This window comes from Mytilinidion resinicola, assembly GCF_010093595.1.
Source record: "Mytilinidion resinicola strain CBS 304.34 unplaced genomic scaffold BDZ99scaffold_2, whole genome shotgun sequence".
Taxonomy (NCBI): Eukaryota; Fungi; Ascomycota; class Dothideomycetes; order Mytilinidiales; family Mytilinidiaceae; genus Mytilinidion; species Mytilinidion resinicola.
Window position 1 is genome coordinate 1,295,933 of NW_022985438.1, and position 24,938 is coordinate 1,320,870.

The 24,938-nt window shown below is 53.7% G+C and overlaps 10 protein-coding genes across 10 annotated transcripts; 3 read left to right on the forward strand and 7 right to left on the reverse strand.

Moving 5' to 3' along the window:
- The first annotated feature begins 451 nt into the window (after positions 1-451).
- On the forward strand, positions 452-1,867 carry BDZ99DRAFT_127616 (uncharacterized protein). Its single transcript, XM_033712588.1, has one exon. The coding sequence runs from the start codon at positions 800-802 to the stop codon at positions 1,706-1,708; it is 909 nt and encodes a 302-aa protein (XP_033583013.1). The 5' UTR covers positions 452-799; the 3' UTR covers positions 1,709-1,867.
- A 273-nt stretch (positions 1,868-2,140) lies between these two features.
- On the reverse strand, positions 2,141-2,926 carry BDZ99DRAFT_127666 (uncharacterized protein). The gene is made up of 2 exons (XM_033712591.1): positions 2,641-2,926; positions 2,141-2,588 (listed from the first exon to the last, which is right to left on the reverse strand). Exons 1-2 carry the CDS (start codon positions 2,665-2,667, stop codon positions 2,244-2,246), a joined length of 372 nt encoding a protein of 123 aa, XP_033583014.1. The 5' UTR covers positions 2,668-2,926; the 3' UTR covers positions 2,141-2,243.
- A 710-nt stretch (positions 2,927-3,636) lies between these two features.
- BDZ99DRAFT_127654 (importin subunit beta-1) lies at positions 3,637-7,117 on the reverse strand. Its single transcript, XM_033712590.1, has 10 exons — positions 6,951-7,117; positions 6,834-6,892; positions 5,946-6,752; positions 5,245-5,873; positions 4,978-5,194; positions 4,594-4,926; positions 4,299-4,542; positions 4,135-4,243; positions 3,927-4,084; positions 3,637-3,833 (listed from the first exon to the last, which is right to left on the reverse strand). The coding sequence occupies exons 1-10, from the start codon at positions 6,988-6,990 to the stop codon at positions 3,808-3,810; spliced, it is 2,622 nt and encodes an 873-aa protein (XP_033583015.1). The 5' UTR covers positions 6,991-7,117; the 3' UTR covers positions 3,637-3,807.
- Positions 7,118-7,177: 60 nt separating this feature from the next.
- BDZ99DRAFT_127686 (uncharacterized protein) lies at positions 7,178-7,726 on the forward strand. Its single transcript, XM_033712592.1, has one exon. The coding sequence runs from the start codon at positions 7,319-7,321 to the stop codon at positions 7,631-7,633; it is 315 nt and encodes a 104-aa protein (XP_033583016.1). The 5' UTR covers positions 7,178-7,318; the 3' UTR covers positions 7,634-7,726.
- On the reverse strand, positions 7,610-9,536 carry BDZ99DRAFT_406501 (protein phosphatase 2c). Its single transcript, XM_033716454.1, has one exon. It carries the CDS (start codon positions 9,486-9,488, stop codon positions 7,821-7,823), a length of 1,668 nt encoding a protein of 555 aa, XP_033583017.1. The 5' UTR covers positions 9,489-9,536; the 3' UTR covers positions 7,610-7,820.
- A 573-nt stretch (positions 9,537-10,109) lies between these two features.
- BDZ99DRAFT_457965 (uncharacterized protein) lies at positions 10,110-10,724 on the forward strand. Its single transcript, XM_033718809.1, has one exon. The coding sequence runs from the start codon at positions 10,483-10,485 to the stop codon at positions 10,705-10,707; it is 225 nt and encodes a 74-aa protein (XP_033583018.1). The 5' UTR covers positions 10,110-10,482; the 3' UTR covers positions 10,708-10,724.
- Positions 10,725-10,746: 22 nt separating this feature from the next.
- BDZ99DRAFT_127693 (uncharacterized protein) lies at positions 10,747-12,234 on the reverse strand. Its single transcript, XM_033712593.1, has one exon. The coding sequence runs from the start codon at positions 12,130-12,132 to the stop codon at positions 10,786-10,788; it is 1,347 nt and encodes a 448-aa protein (XP_033583019.1). The 5' UTR covers positions 12,133-12,234; the 3' UTR covers positions 10,747-10,785.
- A 3,193-nt stretch (positions 12,235-15,427) lies between these two features.
- BDZ99DRAFT_457967 (splicing factor, CC1-like protein) lies at positions 15,428-17,762 on the reverse strand. The gene is made up of 6 exons (XM_033718810.1): positions 17,613-17,762; positions 16,846-17,508; positions 16,482-16,787; positions 15,948-16,436; positions 15,648-15,899; positions 15,428-15,567 (listed from the first exon to the last, which is right to left on the reverse strand). Exons 2-6 carry the CDS (start codon positions 17,289-17,291, stop codon positions 15,537-15,539), a joined length of 1,524 nt encoding a protein of 507 aa, XP_033583020.1. The 5' UTR covers positions 17,292-17,508; positions 17,613-17,762; the 3' UTR covers positions 15,428-15,536.
- A 1,332-nt stretch (positions 17,763-19,094) lies between these two features.
- On the reverse strand, positions 19,095-20,384 carry BDZ99DRAFT_376080 (fatty acid hydroxylase; the record flags this gene model as incomplete). The annotated part of the gene is made up of 3 exons (XM_033715011.1): positions 19,095-19,248; positions 19,297-19,545; positions 19,597-20,384. 3 exons carry the CDS (start codon positions 20,382-20,384, stop codon positions 19,095-19,097), a joined length of 1,191 nt encoding a protein of 396 aa, XP_033583021.1.
- Positions 20,385-21,462: 1,078 nt separating this feature from the next.
- Positions 21,463-24,567, reverse strand: BDZ99DRAFT_406510 (uncharacterized protein). Its single transcript, XM_033716455.1, has 3 exons — positions 24,122-24,567; positions 22,979-23,651; positions 21,463-22,927 (listed from the first exon to the last, which is right to left on the reverse strand). The coding sequence occupies exons 1-3, from the start codon at positions 24,370-24,372 to the stop codon at positions 21,956-21,958; spliced, it is 1,896 nt and encodes a 631-aa protein (XP_033583022.1). The 5' UTR covers positions 24,373-24,567; the 3' UTR covers positions 21,463-21,955.
- Between the last annotated feature and the right edge of the window lie 371 nt (positions 24,568-24,938).

Here is a 24,938-nt window from a genome sequence, read left to right on the forward strand (position 1 = left end):
TTGCCTTTGTGCTGATCGTGAAATGACATGATTTTAGTGATAAAGAGACAGCCGCGAAAGCCCGCTTATGAAGACATAACGAGCGTCTTACTACCTGTTCAACATACATCCACGTCACCTTCCTATTAGTATCGATTGCTCCTAAAGCTGTTGATTGCACATTGAAGGAGGTGCACGTGGGCTTTTGGGGCTAGGCGTAGATCTGTAGGCATCTTAATCCGGGCATCCAGTGGTGCTCGCTGCGATGTCATGCTGATTAGAGTGCTCAGGTGCTCCTGTGGGTCAAACCTTAAGACAAAGCACGACTACCTGCGAAACCTTGATGCATGTGCATCCATAGCTGCCAAAGTGGAGATAACTTTTATCTGCGATTTGCCTTAATGAAGGAGTGAAGGAGTTGTTTCATCGAGACTCGAGTCCATCCTGCAGTGCTAGGCGCACTCGGACCACTCCACTGCAAACGCGTGTCGGAGATGCACGAACTTCACGCGCCCAGCCTTGCACTTTTCCAATTGTCCGCCTGTCATCATCCCATCCATTCACCGGACTCAGCACCGCTTTCACCACCTCCGCACCTGCCTCACCCCGACGCACTTCTTCTTCTTGTTGCTATTTAACTCGTGCTCTCGTTTTCTGAGTCTGCAAAGTTCAACACATCATCCACCACCAGAGCCAGCCCCTCACCACCACCACAGGGCACACTCCGGCACCGGCTCTACATCCTCCTACCGCCGTCTGCGGCACTGATCCTGCTGGGGAATCAAGGCATAGAGAAGACTTAGAAATAGAACAGACAACAATGCCGTCGACCTCGCACCGCTCCAAGCGTCCATACCAACCCTCCATCACAGCCTTCTTCGCCCGCCCTGACCAATCCGACTCGAGCATCCCACATATAACGACGACGCCTGCTCCGGCCCTCCCATCCTCCGTCCAAGCATCTCTCCTCAACGTCGGCATGCGGGTTCGGAAGTCTGTCCCTGAGGGCTACAAGAACAAGCAGCGCGAACTCGACAACGGGGATGCCTACAGCGTCAAGCCCGTGCAACAACTACCCACGGAGACATACTCGCATCCCCGCGAACTACTTCCTTTCTGCGGCCTGCACAAGATTGGGGGCTTTGCCGAGCAGCCCGTTCACACACCCTCCTCCAACGACTGGGGCTGGCCAACCCAGCCCGTCAACTCCCAGCCGCACCTCCACCTCTTCACAACGCCCTTCTCTTCCCAGGGCTCGACCAACTCGAATATCTCCACCGACTCGGCCCCCGCTCGCCAGCTGAATGCGAACTCCCACAAGCGCAGCTTCGACGACGCCGCGAACGACGTCTTCCCCCTATCGAACACAAACAGCCTCTTCGCCCCGCTGGACGACGAGGAGCCCGTCTCCCCAATGTCGAGCACCCCCCCACCGAACGCCTACCCGATCAGCCACACCGCGATGCCGCAGCTCTCACCGCAACCCCTCCGGCCGTTTGCCCAGCCACGGACACGAGGCATGCAGCGGCTGAAGAGCGGCAACACCCAACAGCTCCAGCTCCAGGAGCTCGGGTTCAAGTCAATGGCTCTGCCAACAACCATGGACGCCGAGAACGCCGACATGGGAGACGCCGAGACAGACGCCGGGCGGAACAGCTCTGATTTCGAGGAAGCGGACTTTTTGCGGCCGGTGTGGGAGCGTGGCGAGGTGGAGATGGGTGGGGTTTGAGACATTCTCATTCCACACATTCTGGACTTGCAGTCCAAGTTTGCATTTCTCATTCATGTGCGAACAATAAGGGGTTCGATCATGCCCTTTTCCTTCTGTCTTGATACCATCTGTTTTCCTCAGGCGTTGGAGTATGGATCTGGGGAATGATTGTTGGGGGGGGGGGGGGGGGTCCTATATTCTCTAGCCTTTCCTCCGCTATTCTCTTATGCTCAGAGCTTCTTTGTCCAGCATACACGATATGTTTACCTTCTTGTAAACTTCTACACTTAGCTGCGTCTCTACTTCTTCCTCAAGCTCTAGCCCGAGTTTCTAGATCGACGGCATAAGAGCTTTTTGATAGCTAAATCGTAAGATTATACAATAAATCTTGGATGTGCTGTGTGAAACAACCAATGCATGAGACAACCTCTTTTTGCCGGTGCAAGATGGGGGCGTGGGCATGGGCGTGGGCATGGGCGTTACTCCTGCCCACCTCGAACAACCCAACGCCAAAACGCGAGTGTAGTAGCCCTTGAAGACCCACATCCCTATATTAAAGAGACATCATCTCACACAACCCACGAGTTTCTGTAGACCACATTATCGAAGCAACACTTAGCACCTTGAACATCTCTCCAGTCCGAACAATTCCAAGATCCAACGTAACCACACTCCTCCTCGCCAAGAGACTTCGATCCATGCGGTTCTTCATCCCTCTATTCCGTCCCTCAGCCCCCCCCAAAAAAAACAAGAGCAAGCGACAGACTATGTACAAGCCGACGGGGTGCACCACACCGTCAAACGCGCCATAAAGTCGCCAGCCTGGAGGGAAAGCTGAACCCAATAGTTGCTTCGAAACTGCAAACCCTAGTTTCAAAAGCAAAAGCCTAGCAAAAAGCTTCAACAGGGAAACCAAAGTTTTCACCAAGCCAAGTATCAAGAAAACTCACGTTGCGAAGCCCACACTTCAAACACATCCATCACAATCACCATACCCTTGTAAGACCATGGGAAGTGAGTAAAAAAAAAGGGGGGGGGAGCAGATGCTCGAAGCAATTGATTATGATCCACTACCGGTAACCCATCCACCCACCTAAACACCCCGCCCTCACATAATCCCCTAGCATCACGCTCGGGACCATTCCCCCACTCTCCTTCCATCCATGCAAGCCGCATACCTCCTCATAGAAAAGCAAAATCTAAGTAAATAAAAAAACCAGTTGCTGGGGTGCTCGGGGTAACTAGGGGTCAGCTCACACGCGTTTACAAGACGGGGAATCTTTGGAATGTCTCTCTCTCTCTCACTCTTCTCAGATACCATGCGTGCCAAACCAAACACATAACAAGAAAAAAGCACAAACGGGGGCCGGGTGGGGTGACGGGAAGGCGGTGCTCAGGGTAAAAAGAAAACACTTAGGTATTGATAGATAAAGAGGGGAAAAAAAGTGGGGGGGATATCTCTGGAACTAGGCGACTTTTTTTTCCAATGGATCTTTCTAGAAAAAGAAGAGCTGGATGAGAGGCACAAAAACTATTTCTTCATTGACCTGCCCATCCGTGCTCTCTGCTGAAAGACCTTTGGCGCCGTAGAACCTTACATGACTTCGGGGGCATACATGAATTTCCTCTTTGGAGTGTTGTGGTGTCCGGGGTGGTGCGAGGTGGGTGCTCGATATATCGCAGGGTGTTGAGTTGGGTGGGATTAGGGTGTAGGTGTGGCGTGGAGTGGCGAGGGATTCGATTCGGGGGTTGGGTTGGTGCTGTGCGTGCTGCATCAGGTCGATGATGTGCTGGTGATCGGGGTCGGGGAACTGCTCGTGCGGAGGAGGGGAAGGGAGGGCGCCTTGAAGCCAGCGTATAGTACGAACAGTGGCTAATCGTATCCGGTTCCGGTAAATCTAGGGCTCGAGCACCTCTGGGGATTCGTCGCCGTCGATAACGTCGTTTTAGCAAAACCAAGTTGATATGTCTGTAAGACAAATCCTAGACATGCCAGAGCTTACACGATGATCATGAAACTAGGTTGGATTTGATCATCGCGCTGTCTATGGTTTTCCTGAACCTGTGCCACTTGAGGCCCTGACGCCGGGTATGGATATGGAGGAGGGATGGATTACTCAAGCCATCTGGCCTGCGTTACCGCCTTCAAATAATAATAGTTAGCCTCCGGCATTCTAACGGAGTCCTCCATTCTCAGACGACTTGGGAAGGAAGAGGAAAGAAATGTGTTCTGTACCGATTTGGCGCTTTATCTGCTCACGAGCCCAACGAGCCGTGTCTTGCGTTCGAGGCTGGAATTCACGATTGGCGCGAACCTCTCTAGCCATGGCCGTCAGCCAGTCAGCGCGGTACAATTCCGCAAATTCGCCGTGAGGGAAAGCATCGGCAAGGTCACTTGGAATCGTTAGTACAAATCTTCGAATCAGGCGAACGTCGGCGCTTACCCGACGACTCCCAAAGAGGATCGCAAGAGAGCCTGCGAACGGCTAGAGTCCGTGTAGACCGTATGTAGGAGCTCAAAGATGGCCGTCACCCAAGGAGCCAGCAATTGCGCTAAAATGGTCAGTACAGCAGCTCGCGGAACGGAAGTTCAAGGATATCAACTCACTCTTCCCACTGCTCTTCATAGCCACGATCGCACCATCCCAAGCATCCATTATGCCTTCTCTGAGCGACACAACGTAGTCCAACATCTCGTAGCTGATGTCTGGGGTCATTGGAACACCCGCAGCCTGTTGAAGCACTTGGGCAACAACTGGAAGATATGTTTCGAAGTGTCCACCAATGGCCTGTGCGATATCGCCGAAGCACTGGAGAATAGCCGGCTTGAACGTATTGCCGAGTTGTTGGCTCTTTTGCGAGGTTAGCAAGTCTTCACTTCTGGTACTAAAGGATTTACTTACCCGGAGATTGTTCAAGAGGTAGTTCATAAATGCATCGCACCACGGTTGGACCTTCTCGCCTAGCGATCGGGTGATATCGCTGACAAGGCCAATGGCCATAGAGCACAACGCGGGCTCTTCCTGGTTGCCGAGGGCGTTGTACAGGAACGGGGTGAAAGCGTCCATGTACTTGATGAAATCATCCTCTAGAGCATTTGCAAGTGCTCCAATAGCCGCAAACACGGTGTCAGGAACGCTAGATTTCGCACCAAGAGAAGAAAGCAGTTGAAGCAGAACTCCCATGATTCGGTCAGCTTGTGGCCTAATCTCAGTCTCTAGTCGCTGTACGATTGCCTGTGTGTCTATTAGTTTGAAGTCTATTACTCAGTAGAAATGTTACTGTACCATTACGACGCTTGTCAAACTTGTCTGCATCTCCTCTAGGGTCAACTTGTCCTCAACACTAACCACCTGAGCTTGGAGTTGGATAGTCTTCTCTAGACGTTCCAAAACGACATCGGACAAGCCGGCGACAATTCCTACGCTATCGTTCGCGGCATTTGTAACGAAGGCGTTGAGGACTTCATAAGCGGCAGTACGAAGCTGATTATCGGCGTCATGTCTAGTAAGGTTAGCGAGCGTTCTACGGAAATACGAAAGGGGCGGACTAGCCGTTCAGTGACTTGAAGAATGTGAGTGACGCTGGCCTGGAAATGCGGTGACAGTGCGTTGCTATCGCACCCAGGCTCGCCGGCAAATCGATCTGCGAGGTTCATGAGAGCCCAGCAGCAGGACGATGCCATCTTTGGATGGCTCGACAAGCCGCCAAATAGAGAGGCAATCAAAGGCTGAAGATGAGTGGATGCGTCGATAGACTCGGCTGTAACTTCGCAGATACGGCCCAGTGCGTAAGCTGCTGAATCCTTGACCTGGATTACCTGGTCGTCCATCATGCCAATGAGAACAGGTAAAGCTTGCTTAACGAGGGGATCCAACATGGACAGCTCTGGACCTTCCATAATGGCACCGAAAGCAGAAACGGCAGCATCACGGAAATGCCAGTCTTCAGACCGTAGGTTCTTCTCCACAAAAGCAAGGACCGGCGGCACAACGGCACTGCCCACGGTCTGCGCCCAAAGTTGCAAACACTGGTACGCAGCTCTTGAGACGTTGTACTCATCATCAGCCGCGTCCTCGTCCTGCTTAGCAAGGAGCTCCAGAAGGACTGGGACAACTTCCTGGGTGGCGACTCTAGCAAAGTTGAAATACTCCCTTAACTCGGTGGAGCCTTCCGCTTGGGCCTTTGCCAGGGTTAGTGAGGTGTCCTCATCAGCTGCACTTTCGGACTGGAGTACTAAGAAAAGGTCACGTACTTGTTGATTGTCGTCCTCGATAGAGATTTCTTCTTCGCAGACGGTGCACCAGAATTCAACAGCGAGCTTGGCAACGTCTTCCTCATCGTGCTTCATGCCTTGAATTGTGAGCCCGAAAAGCGCCTTCTCCATGTAGAAGCGCATTTTGTCGTAGTACAGGCTCATGATTCTGTTGAGGCAGCCGTACGCGCCTTGCTGGATACGAGGGTCGGTGGCTTGCGTAGCCTCACAGATGACTTGCATAATGTAATTTCGCTCGCCTTCGTTCTCGAAATTGGTCCGGACAAACTCGAGAGAGTCGCTGAGAGCCGTGATGGCCGCGCTCCGGACCTCTTCGTTGGCCTCCTCTTTCCGCGCACCCTGGACAACAGCGGTCAGGATTGCGTTGGAGTGCTGTGCGAGGCTGTCCCGAAGATCTTGATCGTCCGTGTCGCAGATATAGCCAATTGTAGTCAGAGAGGCCTGCTTCTGGTGATCGGAGCCTTCCCCAACATTGCTGACCAGCGTTTGCATGAGCTCCGGCCACATCTGGCGGGGAAGCTCTATGGCGGCAATGGACGCGATGAACTGGGCAGTCTGGCCGCCAACCTGGTTGTTGCCCGCCGAGAGCGTCTTCAAAGCCGTGGCCTTGACCTGGGCCTTCACATTGGGGTCTACTTGGTTGAGCCATCGTTCCTGGACCTGACGTAGGCGGGTGTACTCTCGCGCGGAAAAGGAGTTCTTGAGGGCAAGTGCCGCGGCGCTTCGGATGTGAGGTTGAGCGTGCTCGTTGGCGAGCTCAGTTGCGAGGACGGTCAGGTAGGCGGACTGGAGTGAGACAAGGCGCGGTTAGTGAGTGTCTTGAGCGGGCACGGAGAGGCTTCGAGACGGCGGGCGCCCAACACTCACAAAATCAGTTTCAGCGGCTGAGGTGAGCTGCAATTCGGCATTTGTGCGAATCGTGGCATCTGGGCAGAGTCAGTAGGGCAGCAAGGCTTGAGCGAGCGGGCGGGTCGCAGCACGCACCTGGAGAGAGAGTCCCCTCCAACACCTGGTTGACATCCATGATGGTAGGAGGGCGTGCGGGTGTGCAGACAGCGGCCGGGACTTGCAGCGACAGATGTGCAGCTGGGTCGTGCGAGTGAGGGTGCGGGTGTAGATGGGGCGGTGGTGGAGTATAAGAGGTGTCGTGGGGGAGCGTGTTATGGGAGGGAATTTGAAGCGAAAGTCGACGGCCTTGGACAGGCCAAACACGTGAATTCAGCAGAGATGCCCGCTTCGCGAAAGGCCCACCCCGCAGACCGACAACAAGCCCCGGAGCGTCTCAGGCACGCGCGGTGCTTTGGACCAGTGCGCCCTGCTCGCAGAGGCAAACGGCAAACAGGGCGAGCATAATGCCTCTTTGGCGGCGGATCGACGTCAAGGCAGCCGCAACAGCCTTGCAGTCGTGGTTGGTGAAGGGCTCACGACCACAGGAGGATTGGCTCGCTTGCCCTGGCGTCCGCTGCCGTGCCCCTCCGCCCACGGGCTGCAGCATGGTGAACGGCTCAGTGGCGAAGCTGGGCGTCACCGAGGGCAGAGGCTTCGCTATTTGCTACCTTTGTATGCATGCCGGCGAGCAAAGCAGCGTTGGTGTTTGGAGCTCGCGACCGTGCACAAAGAACCAGATAGAGCACGCCAGACTCCCTCAGAGCAGCAGAAATCGGTAGAAATGCAGCGAAGACGTCTTCACGACTGTCTCGTCTGTACGTCGGTGCGCGCTTCAGCTATGCCGACAAGAACCACCCAATGCTTTGGCCCACGGCCCAGTGACCCAACGACCTTATATACAAGTACATGTACAGCACGAGCCTGTTCCCAGCTTCTCCCAAACGCCGCGTATGCAGTGCCATGCCTCTACATCCTACTTCGCGGGTTGTTGGCCTCTTCCTTCCGCCAGTCCCGTAGTTCTTTTGTCCCCAGACTGCCCAGCCCGCCCTCGCTCCTCCGTTCCCATCCTCCCAGCCGCACGACTAGCGTCGTGGCATTATCAGCGTCGGTGGCCACCTCAGTGGCAAAGCCAGTCACATCCCGAGCGCCCTGCTCTGGAGTGCGGGCTTCCTTGACGACGTCCACGATCTCCTGGTCGCTCAGATGGCCCGACACGCCGTCAGATACGAGAACCAGGAAGGAGAATTCCGCCGGCGAGATCTCCATGCGCCGAATCTCCGGCTCAGCAGAAACGCCTATGCGTTTCGATGCCATGTCTCCAAAGGCACGGGTGTTGGCAAGGCCGGAGACTCGTTCTTCGCCGAACGAATCGGTCACGAACGTCGCCGCATATCGCCGCAGCCGGGTAGCTTCCATGGGCAGAGAAGGGTGGTGGTTCGATGTGAGCGGAACAGCAAGCCCAGTTGCTGTGTTACAGAGTAGAATCCGCGTGTCACCGCAGTGAGCCGTAATGAGTGTTGAAGGAGAGGCAGGATGCCAGAAGGGCGAGGGGGTTGGCGTGGAGATGAGCGCAATGCTACACGTGCTACCGCCTTTGAAGCGCATTGGGCCGCCTATGCGTTTAGTGGAAGGGCTTCCAAGTATGTCGTCGTCGTTGATGGCGCGGTCAGCTAGGACCGGATCCTCGTCCTTTTTGCCAACTTGAGCCGACACGAAGTCGTAGTCCGCTTTCAAGAAGGCATACTCGAGGACCGTCTCGATGCCGATACCCTCTGTGGTGTCGTCCGGGACGCATGAATTTTGGAGCTGCTTCCGTTCAGCCATCTCTTTCTCTGCGTTATGACCCTGGCCTCCGGCGGACAACGCAAAGTACTCGGGCTTGAAGCGTCTATAGTAGCCACCCACAAGTTCCTTCCAAGCCTTCACAAGCTCGCTCTCTAACTCTTCTGCTCTACACACGCTATCAGATTGCTTGACAGACCGAGCATCCTCTGGAGGCGTAGCAGCATCAGTCCCGCTTGGTGGCTGTTCATTAGTGCCTGCTTTTGGTGGCTTGACCGGCTCAGTACCGGGGGCCGTATATGTGTCCACAGCCTCCAAGCTGTCCCTGCCGCTTTCGCCTAGACTGCTCGGCCAGCCCATATATCGCTCCGGCTTGCCTTTGCGTCTGAGACTGCTTTCCAGCTCGAAGAGCTTCGCACCTCTTTCAATGTATTGATGTAGCTGCTCCCGCAAGAAGTCGCTGCATTCTATTCCTCCATGGCCATCGAAGACTCCAAAGTAGAAGACCTGGGGGTCTCCGCTTGGGCTATCAGCCGGCGTTACCTCCCCAGCTACGTTTCCACGATTGCTGCGTGTCAGGGTCATAGGCCTTCGTTTAGAGAACGCCGGTATATCGATTGTGCCCGCCTGAAATGTGTCTTCGTTGTACGGTCGACTACCCCGTGAAAGGGAAACCCCAAAGTGGTGTTTCGCGCTCTTGAGCGGTATGCGCACGACCGTCATCTCCCGGGACATTCCCACCATGGGCGGAGGCGCTGCGGGAGTTCTGTTCGATCCCCGCAGGGTATGAGGCGTCGATTTGTCTCGGGGGAGCTTGTGGTGTGGTCCGCCGGCGGACTTGTCGGGATGCATGGAGGAGGTGGGGAGGTGGGTTATGAAGTATTCGTGAAAATGTCGAGCCCGACATTGCGAACATGGTTTTGGGCGCCTAGTGCTAGCTCTAGTGATTTGAGCTGGTAAATTCCACATTCTTGAAGCTCCAACGAAGGACACATGTTGTGCATGCAACTCTTCGTAGGGTTATGTCATGTTATTTGGTCCAGTTTCATCAATTGGGTCGAAAGTCTATCAGAGGGAATGTCGCGTGCTTTTCCTGCAAACGCAGTCGTGTCGAGGGGTCTCTGGGTATAAGATCTAATCGTATGGCAAGTGAATGTCGTCTCGGGTACAGGGGCTTTTTCGCCGGTTCCTCAGCTCCTGTTGGTCTTGCAGGCCGGAGAAGTCGTGTAGGATGCCTAGAAGGTGGAGTAAGAACGCGATACGGGTACAATTTCGATACAAAGATCGCGTAATACAGTACTGCGAGAGGATCAACTCAAGGAGGGGCCTGCGCAACGAGGCAGCGAGAATCAACCGGTGGAGGATACGGATGTGGAATCCCGGGCGTGTGGGGAACCTGGCAAACCAAGGTTGAACGTCGCCGCTGTCGGCCCATGCCCTTCATCACCAAGACACGGTTCCTGCAGCATTATATTACAATATTCCAAAGGGGCAAGTAATGCATTCAAGTTAAACCCCAATTGCTATGTTCGGAACTATCTCCTCACAAAGCAGCATTCATCGGATCTCGAGATAGAGTATCCAATCGAAGCCATAACAGCATAGTCCAAGCAGCCAGAGTCGGTGACATCCGCCACAGTCCCAAGCCGCTTAGCAAATCAAGCAAACCCCCGAACGCAGTCCAAAGTCCAATTGGGCCCCGAGTGAGGGAGTCCGGCCGAGCTCATGAGGCCATAGTCCGAGCAGCCAAAGTCAGCGACTTCCCGCGCAGGCATCCCGGAGCCGCTCAACCCAAGTAGACAGTCGACAAAAACCAGAAATCAATCTAAAAGATATTGGAATAAACATGCTTCCAAAGCCCCATCCTGTCCGTAAAGTCTCGACCAGTCCGATATCCGAGACAGATTCGCCCTATGAGCTCCAAGCTGTCAATGCATCCGAATCGTTAGGTCGTAAGTCCGTGAAACTAATTCCCATCGTCATAGTCGAGGCCGGTCATGAAGTCGTGATCATATTCGTGATCATAATAGTGAATCTGAGCCGCATCCATAATCGAAATTGTAGTCGTTAGTCCGAGTCAATAGTGCATCAAAGTAGAGCAAGCCTCTTCAAAGTGTGTCTTTCCAACGTCTCGTCTTTCGTCCGACCTTCAATCTCTGCCTTGCTCTTGCCTTCTTGCGACTCTGTACCCGGCTAGTTGCGGCTGCCATGTCTGCGCTGCCTGCCGTTCCCAGATCGAGGTTGCAATCTTCTTCACAATCACCTCAGCACCGTGAACGATTTCAGAACCAACCGGACCATTCGCCGGATACTTGTCGCACTGAATTCTTGGAGTGATGCAAAAGAGAACTTGATATCTCTGGGCGTTCGCTCTGACTTCGTGCGGAGAAACATCTGGGTTTCGGAATACCATGCTTGGTGTGAGAGGGTCTTCCTGTTGCGGGAAGTTGAATGCCCAGTCCATCTGATCCATGCGCATTCTGATACTGATGCGGACTGCGCGGATGAAAAATTGTGTGAGTTTAGAGCGCGCCTCCTCCATGCTCTTCTGACGCATTGCTGGAGCTAGAATACTCATCAAGTCGCTCGTCATTCCGTCGACAAAGCCGGCTCTCCAGTGGTGATATTGAGGATCCTCTTGCATTTCCCAGTAGAGCGCGGCTCTGGTACGGAGGATTTCCTGGCATGTAGCGTATTCGGGGGCTGCGTTCCAATGTTGGCGGAGGACACTATTGTAAGTTTTGAGCTCTGCTGAGAAAGGGTCAATGAGGTCGCATTTCATGGCCGCCGAACAGATGTAATGATTGACCACAGACAAGATAGCAAATTGTTCCAGGGTCGGGTCTAGCAAGACTTGCTGCGCGGCGGTGTCGTCTCGGACAAGCGTAACGAGCTGGGTCGTGGCTTTGCAGAGCGCCTCCATAGGATTGAGGTTCGACAAGGGAACCGTGGCATATTGCTGGACCCATTTCTCAATGTCTCCAAAGTAGTCGGCCAGCATTGGGCGATATGCCTGCTTGTTCGGTCCACCTGGGGGTACTGGCATGGGTGCATGCCTGAGTCGAGGCGTGTCCGCTCTGGTTCCAGATCGTGGTGCGGGAACAATGCCACCTAGGGTTTCTCCTGATACGGGTGCCGAGGGCGTAACTACTGGCGCAGCGCTCTGGGGTTGTGGTTGATGGGCGTACGGGCTTGGACGATGCGGGTGCGGTGCTGAGGGCATCCTTACAGTCTCATCCATGCCGTCAACTCTGAGTTCTAGAGCTGCGATTCTGTCGGTCTGAAGAAGGACAATGCGCTTAAGCTCGACAATTTCAGCTACCAGCTGCATATACTGATCCTGCGTGACGAAGCCACCCCTCAGGGTGCCATTGAACGACGTCGTAGACCGATTCGTGCCCCAGAAAGAAGCTCCAAACGGAGCAGACGGCTCGGCGTCCTCATTCCCACCATGCCAGAACGGATCGTTCAATTCGAGATCTTTCAGATTTGACATCTTTGATGGCAAATCTCCGAACCCCCAGTGGTGGCTCGTACCGGTACCTGACCTGTAAAGCGCGCAGTTTAGTACAATCTATTCGAAGGGTTGGGGGAAGCCATCAGAACTGCAAAGCTCGAAATAGCAGGAACCCCATGATACTCTTGACCGAACAAGTGAAGCGTTGAAGCCAGTCCGCTTCCAGTCTTTCAACCTCTTTCCATGGCTCAAAAGCTACTGAAGGACACGTCCAAGCCCTGCCCCTTTCCTGCACGCCACCTCCTCTTCTCTCCTCTCCTAATCCTGCCTTTCCTAGCTCTTTCCAAAAGAACGCTCGCTTGGGCAGTGATGTGATGTGAAGGGGTGTGAATTGGGCGAATAAAAGCCATCTCGATTCTTACCTTTCAGCTCTTTGGGGCGCTTCAGCCTCCTTGCTACCTCCCCACTTCGCGGACGGAGGCGATTCGAATTAGGACGCGAGACGCAGCGCACGTTCTCTCAGGCCGTTGTGCGGTGCTGTTTGGGGTCAATTTTGGAGCGCCAACGAAGCTAAGGGGACTGGCTTACCGTGCTGATGAGTGGTGTAAGAGAGGAAGTGTCGAAGTGCGGAAGAAGCTCTCTTATAGACGGCAGGCCTTATGACAACAAGCAAGCCCACGAGGTGAAGTTTTAGCCCAGAGCAGGAGAGGTGAAAAAGGCCCAAGAGATAAGGGGTGAAAATAAGTCTCGAGGCAGGTGATCCGTGGGCACGTGCCACTGTGGGGAGTGGCCCAAGGTGAGTTTCAGAATACCAGAATATGTCATTTCGCTGAATGCGGAGATTGGGTTGAAATCAAGCGTCTGAGCGAAGGGTACGTGCTGCTACAGGAGGTAGCACAAGCAAGTATCCAAGCTCCCGAAGAGATCTCATTCTGTTGAGGGCGCCTATTGCACTTGAGCAAGTTGCTTCAGCAATTACGTGTGTGCGGCCGTAGGGGATGGCCTAAGCATGCGTCCGAAATCCAAGAGCGATGTCAATTCTTTGAGAGCGCGAATTGCGTTGAGATCAATTGCTTCAGCAGCGGCATGCATGCTGCCGTATTGAGGTGGCCTAGGCCTGTGTCCACGTTCTAAACCATATGTCATTGCTTCGAGAACGGGAACTGCATAGCAGATATAGTGCCTCAGCAGTAAGGCAAATGCTGACGTAGGAGGTGGCCAAGCAAATCTCCGACTTCGGGGAAGGACGTCAACTGCCCGAATGCGGGATTTGTGTGGAAGTTCGCTGTCCGAGCGTGAGCCTGATGACCTGTTGACCTGCCCCTGGGTAGTTCAAGAAGTCAGGCGGGAATGGGAATGGAAAGCCGCGGAGCGACTACTCACTTTCGAAACAGTGCCTTGTGATAAGCTTTTTGCCATGCTCTTGCCGCTGTGAAAAGGGCTACGAATGAGTTCTAAGACTTTGGATAGATTGTAAAGTATATGTCTCTTCCCATCAAGCGCAACTCGAGACTATTATCTTAAATCAGTGACAACGCCGTCAGTGGTGCTTCAAGAGAACATACTAAAGGCTGACTAGGCTGCAATACTTCCAAGCCTTCAGAGTTGAGGTAACTCACGCTGGTAGTTTTGAGGAAGTGACGTCACTGCCAGTGGTGCTCCGACAGGTTTCCAAGAATCTAGGGAGGATGTCAATACCAGAAGCCTTCATATTCAGTGCAATTGGCCCAGGTGAACCCTACCGTATGCTGCCACTGTCGGGAGTGCTCCGCGACACTTCTCTAAAATAGAATAGGATTTAAAGTAGTCAGGCGTGCCGGCTCGATGCAGTTCACACCCGTCGGTGTGATAAGGTGATGTAGCTGTCGGTGGTGCCCTGCGAGGGTTCTAAGATTTCGAATAGCATGTTATCACCGCCCGCCATTGAATTCAAGATAGTGGTTCTCACCTTACGATGCCGCCGACAAGGATTCTCTAAGAGACTTCTCGAGTCTGAACCAGATGTCCAATCCAGATGACTGCTGACATCGTCAACAGTGCTCCCACACTCTTTCGGGAGCCTCAATGAGACGTGAAATAATCGTGTTGAAGACTCTGTAAGCTTGCCGGGCCACGCCTGACGACATCGTCTACAACTAAGAAAGAGGAATAGAGATACTCAAGAATTTGGACAACGAGTTTGCATAATCATGCGCTGCTGTGCACACTTGTCTGCCGCTGCTTGAAATGCTTCGATATCTATTCAGCGCTCGGAAAGACGCGCGAATTATACAATTTAGCCCGCCTAATGCATCTCTAGGCCACCTCAGACGACGCGCTACCGCCCACCGTTCACTCAAAAGGGAAGTGATACGTACAATGCCTTGTCATAGATATCCGTACACTTTCCTACCACTATTTGAGGGGTCCTAACGTACTAATAAAGACTAGGGGCGGCGGTGAGAAATCCAATGTACGTACACCCTGCTGATGCTCTCTTGGCTGGCCTCGCGAGTCTACTAGGTGTCCAAAATGCTGAGCGTCTCTCATTCAGAATGCTGAAAATACTATACGGCTTCTCGTACAGCGGTAAACGGCTGTACGGATATCTATGACGAATCATTGTACATAGGGATGTCTAAACTTAACAAAGCGCTACATGCAGTAGCATAGTAGTAAATGCAGACGTACGACTCGAAAATACAGAGCGAAAAGACGGTTGTCACGTCAAAGAGAGGTCAAGCCATGATTACCAAATTATGAAAGGTTCTGTATTGGCTGTCCTAGTGTTAAGACCAGTCCGAGTATGATTTTGTGTTTTTCGTCCTTTCACACAGAATTGGTGTCGAAGCAGTGCCAACATTCAAACGCCCAACCAGTCCCTCCATCATCCACCAACCAGTTAGCCCGCTCATCAGTCGAAGCAACACTCGATTTTCGTCGTTTTGTAGAAAATTGGTGTCGAAGTCACGATCACGCAGAGTTTCAGACAATCGCCCAGAGGCGTCATCCAAAGCAAGGAAGTAGGGAAGTGTGCAAGTGGTATGTGTGCTTGGGGGATTCTGTTTGTACAAACCTTTTCAGCGGGCAATGTCGAGCAAAAATCCCAACAGGCAAGTATTTGTCGAAAGGGCAAAGAGTCTAGTGTACTGTCGGACACGAGAAGTAGCTGCCGCAAGAAGGCGATCGAAGTTGCCGTGAAAAGGTGTCGAGAGTGCCGTGAGAAGGTGTCGAGAGTGCCGTGAAAAGGTGTCGAGAGTGCCATGAAACAGTAATCGGGGGTACTGTGAAGCAGTTATCGGGTATGCCGTAAAGAAGCGTACGTTCGAATATCAGGTTCTCGTCAAAGACCGTAGGAAAACCGTTCGAACGTAGCTACTCAACTGTGTCAGCAAACTTCGCGATCAATGAGGGGGACTGGGCCGCTGAGAGGGCAGATACTTGTGTGACAAATTATGGTAGTCTTAACGGTTGCGAATGCTGAGCTGGGTTCTCCTGGGAAAAATGTGAGATGATGCCCATAGAAAAAAACCTTACCATCGAAAGATATCGAAGGGTACCGTTGATACGCTTACGGGACCGAATTCGGGAACCGAATGTTATACATGGCATCAGAGACGGGCTCTGCGGTAACCATGTGGCCTGCGAAGTAGCGACCATTGAGGCCCTTGATTGCTTTCTCACCACCCGCGATCTCCGTAAATTTGACGTAGACTTCGCCCGGGGTCGACACCGGATCGATTCCGATATGGAGGACCGTGCCATAAGACTCATTGCACTCATCTCTGACCTCGGCGGCCAGTTCGGACTTCCAATTGGGTCCACCCCTATAACTCGTTAATATCTGCGTCAAATAATTAATCGCGTATACCTACTCTTCGACCTCTTCCGAGCCGTACATGTCTTTGAGTACAATACAGCGACTAGCCATGGGGGCCTCGACGCGAATCGCCTGGCGAGGATTTGGCTGGATCGCCTGGCGATTAGCACTAGTAGCGGGCGGATCCTCAATCCGGGCGAGCTTGCGCATGAGGGAGTCTCGGGAGTAGTTGTTGAAGTTGACACCCGCAACATCCGTGTCGTCAAGGGCACTAGCGCCGCCAGCTTTGCGGTCATTGTCTCGTCCACCGGTGCGATCAAAACTGCCGCCAGCACCACCAGCGTGGATGCCACGACCTCCATGTCCCGAGAAAGCCGAGCCCTGGAACTGGGGCTGAGCCTGTCCGTTGAAGCTACGTAGCAGATTGGCTGTTGACTCCGGCGTGAACTTGTCGTTGCCAAGGCCGACGCGGATCGGGCGGCCAGCTAGTTCAAACCCGTTCATCTTCTCGAGAGCTTCTTTGGCCTGGGCAGGATCGCGGAATCTGGATGGTTAGTAAAGGAAGCTGAACAGAGAAATAGCTACTTACTGCACGAAGCCATAGCCCCTACTACGACCAGTTTCCTCCTTCTGCAGCTGGACAAACTCGAGCTCGCCGAAAGGCTCGAAGACGTTTTTGAGGTCCATCTCGGTGATGCTGAAGTGAACGTTGCCGACATAGAGACGGTGGAATGGAACGCCGCTCGCAGCGCTGGGAGCGCCCTCAGCACGCGCCTGGCGATTCTTCTCGGCTTCCGTATGTTGCGCAATGATTGGAACGCCCTTCAGCTTTTGGCCCGTGAGCTCAATTGCGGCCGCGACAGACTCCTCGTCGAAGAATTCGACGTAACCAACGCTGCGCAAGTGTTAGTTGGGTGCTTGAAATGGAGATGGGATTGGTGAGATAAGCATACCCTTTCGAGCGTCCCGAGACGCGGTCCTTCACAATCTGGGCCTCCTTGACTCGACCGACTTTGTTGAAGAAGTCGAATAGGTGCCTAGTCTCAAGACGGGCCGCCAGCTGCTGGACGAAGACTGTGCGTCTGTCACGCTCGTCTTCGGTTAGTACCGGCTCCGGGGTCTTTCGACGCTTAGGGCTCTCGTCGCGGGATCCACGTCGAGCATAGCGTCCTCCGCGGTTATATCGATTATCTCGATCCCGAGGATAATCTCTATCTCGGTCACGGCGGCCACCCCGGGGTTGATAGTGTCGGTCTGGGGACCTAGACCGGGAGCGGTTGTGACCTCCTCGATAGAAATCGCCGCGTCGACGATCATCGCGACGACGGGGCGAGCGTGAGCGGTGCCTATTGGAATGGTGAGAGTCACGGCTTCCACCGCTATAATGAGCATCTGTCATTTCGACATCGCCGTCTTCTGTCTTGACCTTGCTGCGGCTACGATCGCGACGGTGATCTCGATCGCGGTCGCGGCCACGGGCGCGATCCCTGTCACGGTTATCATCGCGACGGGTGCCGTCTCGATGTTCATTCTTGACGGAGCTAGAATTTTTTTCCCGGTCGAGAGCGGCCGCAGCCGACGCAGCTTCCTCGAGAAGGGCCTCGATGTCAGAGAGTCCTGGTGTAGCCATTGTTGGAAGTGAAATTTTGTGTGTGGGGAGTAATCACTGCCGCGAGTGTCAGAGTAGGTGCAGATTCTTCCGATCTGGTTGCTATCACACCCTTGCGTGTTGACTGTTGAGCAAGCTTCGAGGGAAGCTGCTGATGAAAGCAGAAAGCAGAGAGCAGAGAGCAGAGAGCTGTGTAAAAGCAGTCGAGGACTGGGTCTTCAAGTGCAGAGAGAAAAGGTTGTGGAGGAGGATGAGGTTCGGTGGTGTTGTTGTTGGAAAGCGGGCAGAGAAGTGAGGAGGTTTTGATTCTGCGGCCGAAAGTGGGACAGTTTAGCCGGGTCCAGGTGACTAAGCAAAACCGGGCCTAACTAAACAGCCCGCAACGCCTGTCGATCTTCGCTGGTGCCTAGTCCGCACACGTGACGTTAATCTGCAGCGTGTTCACGGAAACGGCGAAGTGGGTAGGGGCACAGGTAGGATTCATGAAGGCCAAGGATATTGAAGCTCTCTGAGCGTATGCTTTCTGTCTTGTCCTCTATCGAAGATTGCCTAGATACGATGCCTTGATCACGTGCCGTTCTCCGATATCTTTAGATACTCTTAATTGAAGCGCGCAGCAGGCAGAACCGCAGTGGACAGAGGTCTCCACAGTCTCAAAGTATAGGGCCTCTCAATATCCCTCTAGAGGTGCATCGCCGACTCGCTACCGTTTTGTCCTCAAAACCGCTATATCTTTATGCGGGCTGCCGAAAGAACTAAACCATCTCTCAACAGGGCAATGGATAAGAGTGACCATTATTTCAAAGCAGACCATCGAGGAAGCTTTAAAATCTCCTATAGCGAGAAGCCTAACGTGGTTGCGGAGCACTTGAAAACACCGCTCACGCCCAACGGCCGCGTTCTAACATCAGAGGAATTCGGCTGGTGATTCCTTATGCCCTACGCGGTCAATATGGAGACGTCGAGTTGGGGAGCAGTGCAAGAAGCTCCCTTTATCGAGCGGTCTACGAGGTAGATGGTTGTGGTTTAGAAGCTTCTGGGTCGAACCAGGGGCCAGTCTTCCAAGATGGACAGATGCGATGTGGAGATAGGAACAATGGCTTTAGCCTACGTTGCAGTCAATCTCCTAGCATGTTCGGAGCAGTCTGGGGTTGAAATTATGGACCATGATGGGAAAGAGACGTAAGCTTCGGTGAAGGTGCATTCCCAAACTCTGACAATCTTCGACGCAGATCCATTGAAGTCCTATCTCATAGCTAGAATATGTTCCCACGAACCTAAATCGCAAGAGATTTCCTAAAAAGGTTAGCCAAAGATAAACGAGGGTGTTTCCCAAGTGCCACAGTTGATGCAAACAGATTCTGCAACGGCAGACTACCAGCTGCAAATTATATTGATACTATGAGCATCAGGATGAGGAGCGAATGAATCCCCCAATGCTCTGCCAAACCCCAAACCCCCCTCAAACGAACAACGTAAACGAATGCCGGGCTATCATTACATTACCACAGAGCCCAACCTAGCCCGATCTAACCCATGACGCCGACCCAATGATTCCAAACTTCTCCAGGACACGGACTATACATGAGAAGACTAAGCCGCCTTCACGATCTTAGGCTGCTCCATTACCAGCTCCGTGTTGAAGACCCAGTCCCAGAATCGGCTGGTCACACCGAAGCCGTTCTGGTAGTCGGCGAAGTGGTGCTTGAGGTGGTACTTCTTGAGCGATCGGTACCACGCTGGTAGGCTGGTTTTTGTTAGCGGTGGCCATGCACTCGGAGTTTGTAATACTTACTTTCGGTGGTGGAGGAAGTAGTGGGTCAGGTCGTAGCAGATGTAACCAAAGATGCCACCACTAAAGACTGTAGTTGCGGCATACTTGTTGTAGGAGAAAACGAAATGTGCGAGCCTGTAGAATGGTGTGGCTAGAACAAGGAAGAGAGCAGGCGGCATGACAAGGCGATATTTGTCCATAGGAAGGTAGTGATGTATGCCGTGGAGGAGGAAATGTAATGTAAAAGCAAAGCGATTGTCGGGTAGGTAGCTAAGAGACAGTCAGCATCTGGTACACGAATCTAGAGCAGAGACAACTTACTAGTCAAGGTGGAACAGGAAACGATGTAGAATGTATTCAACAAGAGTCCATAAAAAGAGGCCCAGGGACCAATATGCAGCCGCCTCCGGTACGCTTCCAAGGTTTAGGAAGCCTATAAAGGTCCCATACATCACTGGAGGTAGCCAGATGGTTGGAATCATCCACCAGGCGGTCTTGCTGAAAGGTTCCAGGAAGTTTCCAAACAACGGTGCTGAATCTCCTCCCTTGTAATGTCTCGGCCGGTGGACCTGCTCAAGATAGAACTGCTTGTTGAATTTGCTCCTGATCATCTGCATGAATAGCGGCTTGTTCAGGTCCAAGAATTTCCATGTCTTATAATCGTCCGTAAGGTCAGTTTCCTTCGACAAGTCCTCCTCGGTAGACATTCCAGTAGCAGCATAAAGCGGCTCCGTTGCCACTCCATTTTCAGCTCCATTCGCCTTGAGGTCTGCCATGCCCTCCTTCGACGGCGGCAGTGGCACGATATCATCGGGGTGCTCGCTTTCCGTCACGGCGTCCAAGACTTTCTCGGAGACGACGAAGCCCACGAGGCATTCATCTAGAATCTCGTATGCAGCCTCGGAATGATCGTGCGAGATCTCATCCTTCATTATCGCCCCAACGTCCTGCCCTCCGTGCTCCAGGATAAGGTCGCCACCACCGGGATGGCCTTCGAGGAAGTCCGTGACATCGTAAATCTTGGTGCCTATCGTGACATAGCACGACTTGGAGGTGTTATGGGCCTGGACGTCCGCGATCGTGATCGTGGGTAGTGTTCTGGCAGGCATGATGGCGAGGGATGATACGGTCAAGTCGGAGGAGTGAAGGATGGTCGCCGCAGAGAGAGGGTATGCACTCTAGGAAGGTGGCGGAACGATCGGAAGTATGCGCAAAGGAAGGGAACTGGCTTAGCAGTTCAAGGAGCTCCTTAAGGAGTCGTGGAATTAGACGGGAGGAGTGCACATGGGGATATCTCGAGCATGAGATGATGGCGAGACGTTGGCGCGACTTCGTCCTAGCGCGACTTCTCCCACCAAGGGTTTGCCCTGAACGATCAGAACTCCGTCAGGGGCAAATTAGATACGACCCTTCCTGTACAAAGCTATCCGGACGGGCCGGCGAAAGCATTCAGCTTCTCCGCGCGTGGTTGGAAAACACAAGTCGCATCATATCTTTATGCTAATCGACTTTAGACTGTGAGTACTCGAGAACTTGCATTAGAATACGAGATGCTATCACTTTCTCAACTCAACACTCGCATTTCAAGCTCACAAGCACAAAAATAGATAGAACAGCAATATTTCACCTTGACATTGCTGAGAAAGACGCTTTCTGTCCTTAGAACAGATACTTGGGATCAAATTTTCAAACATTTCCACTCTAAACCCCAAATCCACACCATCACGTGCGCAGTACAAACCACCTGGATAGCATGCAATCCCTCTTATCACCTGGTATATTGACTAGATCCAAACCATCCCCATCCTAACGCAGATCAAACCCACTCTTCCGCTCTCCAAAGGTACCCGCAACCGTCACCGGATCTCCCACCCGTGGGCCTCCATCTACGTATCACACCCTAACCCGGATATACTCAATAATACACTCACCTGAGTACTCCAATGTACATACTGTAGCAGCCCTATCACACCTCCCCCAGGACCTGAATTACACCATCCCCTCAGCCCCTAGCACCCTTCCGCCCGTCAAGCCCCCATCCCCGTCAATATCAAACGCAGTAGCGAGGTAGCATCCCACGTCCCGAGTACCCCCCTCTACGTAATTCTAACCTTAAGACCCCATTCCACTTACGCAGTCAATGGGGCACAGCACGTACGGCACAGCTCAGCAGACCAACCAAATTTCACCAGCAAAGCAGTCCTCAAAGGGCCCGCATCTGAAACGCTTCTTCGCTTTCACCATCTACCCAGACTATTCCTCGCACATATACCGCCACCAGTCTTCCCCGTACTCTAAGCATGCAGTAACCAATCTTATCCCCGTTCCTTACTCCAAAACGCCCTTCCCATGATCTCCGAGAAATATGAAAATGGTTCCACTGTATCGACTGGGACAATGAGAATAGTCTGCTATATCGACGGTTTGACGTGATGATATCCTTCAAGCTCCGTTCCCAAGCCTATATCGCCCCCGTTTTCCATGTCGTAGAATGCATGTTCAGAAGCCAATCGTGACACCGCCCACCCACCAACCAATCATCCATCCATAAATGCAAGAATTTCGCCCCTTCCTTCAGTTCCGCCAACGCTTATGCCCAAGACCAGCCCAAGCCAAACTCAGCCCAAACACCTCCCAGAACCAACTTTTCCGTTTTACCAAATTCACCCCCCCGCGCATCCTAGCGCTGTTCACCATTCCCCTGCATCCAACACGGCGCACTCCCATCCTGCGCCGCGCTCTGAAAATCATAGTCCCCAATCCCAAACGGCGTCTCCAGCATATCCGGCAAGTTCGTATCCCACATCATGTCGTCCCAGAAGCCGGACAGGTTGCCCATGCTCGCCGGATCCGGCCACGTGCCCATCCCACCACCCATGCTGCCCAGCCCAGCCGTTACGTCCTGCGGGACGCCGTTCGCATCGAGCCCCTCAACCCCTAAGAAGCTGTTGTCGTTGTTGTTGGTATAGTGTGCCGATTGCGCCATCGTCTCAGCAGCTTCAGCGGCAATCTTGTAGGCGTCGTAGAGCTTCGAGACGGCGTCGGCGGAGCGGCGCGCGGCGATGGAGTAGGGCGTGATGCGCGCGAAGAAGGACAGGGCCGTCTCGACCGTGGCGCGCCACTTGTCGATGTCGTCTGAGTTGGAGGCGTCGCTGAAGAGGGAGATGAGGGGCACCATGGAGGCCTGGAACGCGAACCAGCACGCGTTCCAGCCCGAGATGAGATCATTGCTGCACTCGGCGGCCATGTCTTCGATCGTCTTGGCGGCGATGAGGCGGCATTTGCCCACGGCGACTTTTTCTTCGGCGGACAGGGCGACGAAGGGGGTGCGGCGGAGGGCCGTGGAGAGGAGGACGGGGCGGTGTAGGACGATACGGATGTTTTGGAGACGCCATTTCATGACCAGCCGTACGCGTTTGAGGAAATCGGGGCAGGGCTCTTCGGTGTTGGCGAGGATGGAGGGGAGGTCGTCGTGCCAGCGGACAAGTTCGGCGTCGAATTGGGCGAGCTCTTCGAATTTCAGAAGCGGTTGCTCGACGAGGCGGTCTTGGATTCGAGTGCCGATTTTGCAGAACTCGCTGGCGTGTATTAAGGGGAGGATCTTGAGCTGCTCGATGTATTGAGCGCTGTTTGGTTGCGCGAACATGTGTGCATGTAACTATGTTAGCGTAATTCATGGAGATATACAGATTGAGCAACGTACAGGATTCGTAATCTTCCCAGGTAAGTTCACTGTGATGGATGCGCCCATTCTACCAAGAGAAGGGCGGCCTATCGTAGTGGAAGCCCACGAATCCAGGCAAAACAAGCTCCACCATATCCTCCTCCTCATTTCCGGAGAGATCGAGTCAGGTTCGCCATGTTGCATGATGCTGAGTGTGTTCCCACTGCTGTGGTGCGCGGGATCCGCGTACTCTCGATGTAAACCAAGTGCAGTTGCCATTCGCAACGTTCCTCCCATCAGAGAATGAGCTTCGTTCGGTCGATTGAGATAGTGCATGTAGTAGCCGCTCATCATACCCAGCGCTTGCAGAACTTCCAGGTTACCGCTGCCAAAGGATTCCAGAGAAAGGTGTTGCCGTGACCGCGTGAAGTAAGAATAATGTGCTTCGTTATCTGCCGTTGAAGATGCGAGAGAGCCAAGTGCAAAGACCATGTTTAGGAGAGCTAGCCAAGGCGAGTCACTCCGTTCGCCGTACAAATAGGTTGTCCAGAATTTGCGTTCATCGATCATGGGAAAGAAGAGGTGTACGCGTTCGAAGTAGCTTTCAATCAGCGCCTGGCCTTCTTTTCCAGGTGGAACAGCGCCGGGACTTTCTTCCGCAATCCCTGGGGGAGGAGAGTTGGTCCGGCTGGGCAATGCAGTGTCGTTGTAGCTGTGGGCGATGAACGGCCGTGCTTGAGGCGCACACTTCACAATGACTTTCAACGCAGCAGTGATTGACGAGATGCCCACATAGGAGGAGAGGCGGTCCACGGACATGGACAGCCCGTTCACATCGTCGGAGATGCCCTGGATCTTGTCCTGGTGCTTGCGGGCCTCGTCCCACTCGGGGTCCTCTGGCGGTGCCTGCTCGAGGGCCTCGAGACTATCGGCGCCTTCGGAATGCGGAGTGGCCTCTTGCTGCGGGATCGATGTTGAGGGCGAAGTGGTGGATTGAGCAGGCAGTGATAATGCTAGCTCCAAGAGCTCTTCACGGGGCATAGACAACAACGAGTCAAGGTCCTTGCCGGGAAACAAACAATTGATAACACTGCGATACCGATCGACTGAGGAAGACAGCTTGTCCACGAGCCTGCACTCGTTCAGCACAACAATCACGCTTCATAGTGCAGAAAGTCTTACTTGCGGGACGGCACCACGCGCTGGGCAGGCTTCGAATAGGCGCAGGCCTCGGGATGCTGGTACCACCTGCACTGGCCACAGGGCTGAGTGCCATCACAGCGAATCTTGCGACGCCGACACTCGACACAGGCGTTGCTCGTGGAGATGCGGCGCGAGCCCGTCGACCGCGCGGCGGGCTTTGCCTGCTCGCCAAGATCACCAGCAGATCCCGGCGACCGCAGGGCCACGGAGCTCTGGAAGGTGTGGAACATCGGGGCCAGCAAGTTGGTACTCGGGAGTTGTGCCGCGTGGAGAAGAAGCGGATCAGCTCGGCATGCCGCACGAGACGTGGCCGAGATGCGCAAGGCTGGTACCGTGGACGAGTTGGTGCAGACCACCTGTGGAGAACCTTGAAGAGTCTGTCCGACGGGAGCCGCGGCGAGGCTAACGGCCGACTTTGGCACAGGTGATGGCGCGTATTGGGGTGGAAGAGGCGGGATGGGCAGACTCGTCCAGCAGCGTGTTACTAAAGTATTTCTCCATAGTCCCCGCAGGATAGCCCCTCTCGTGGCCGCCGCTAGAAAGCTGGGCATGCCGGGGACAGTCAGTCCAGCGCGTTTGATATGTGAGCGGCGCCCCGAGCTCTGCGGCGTGACAGAACGCCCAAGCGAGATTCCCGTCGAGAAGGCCCGCGGGCCAACGACGCGGGAAGCCAGTCAGCGGCAGCAGGGTGGCCGCAAAATCTCCACAAAAAAAGAGTGACGGCCGTGGAGCCACCCCGCCATTCCAACGGCTGAGCTCCGGACCGCTGGCTGCTGAATCGCAGCCTCGGTCAACT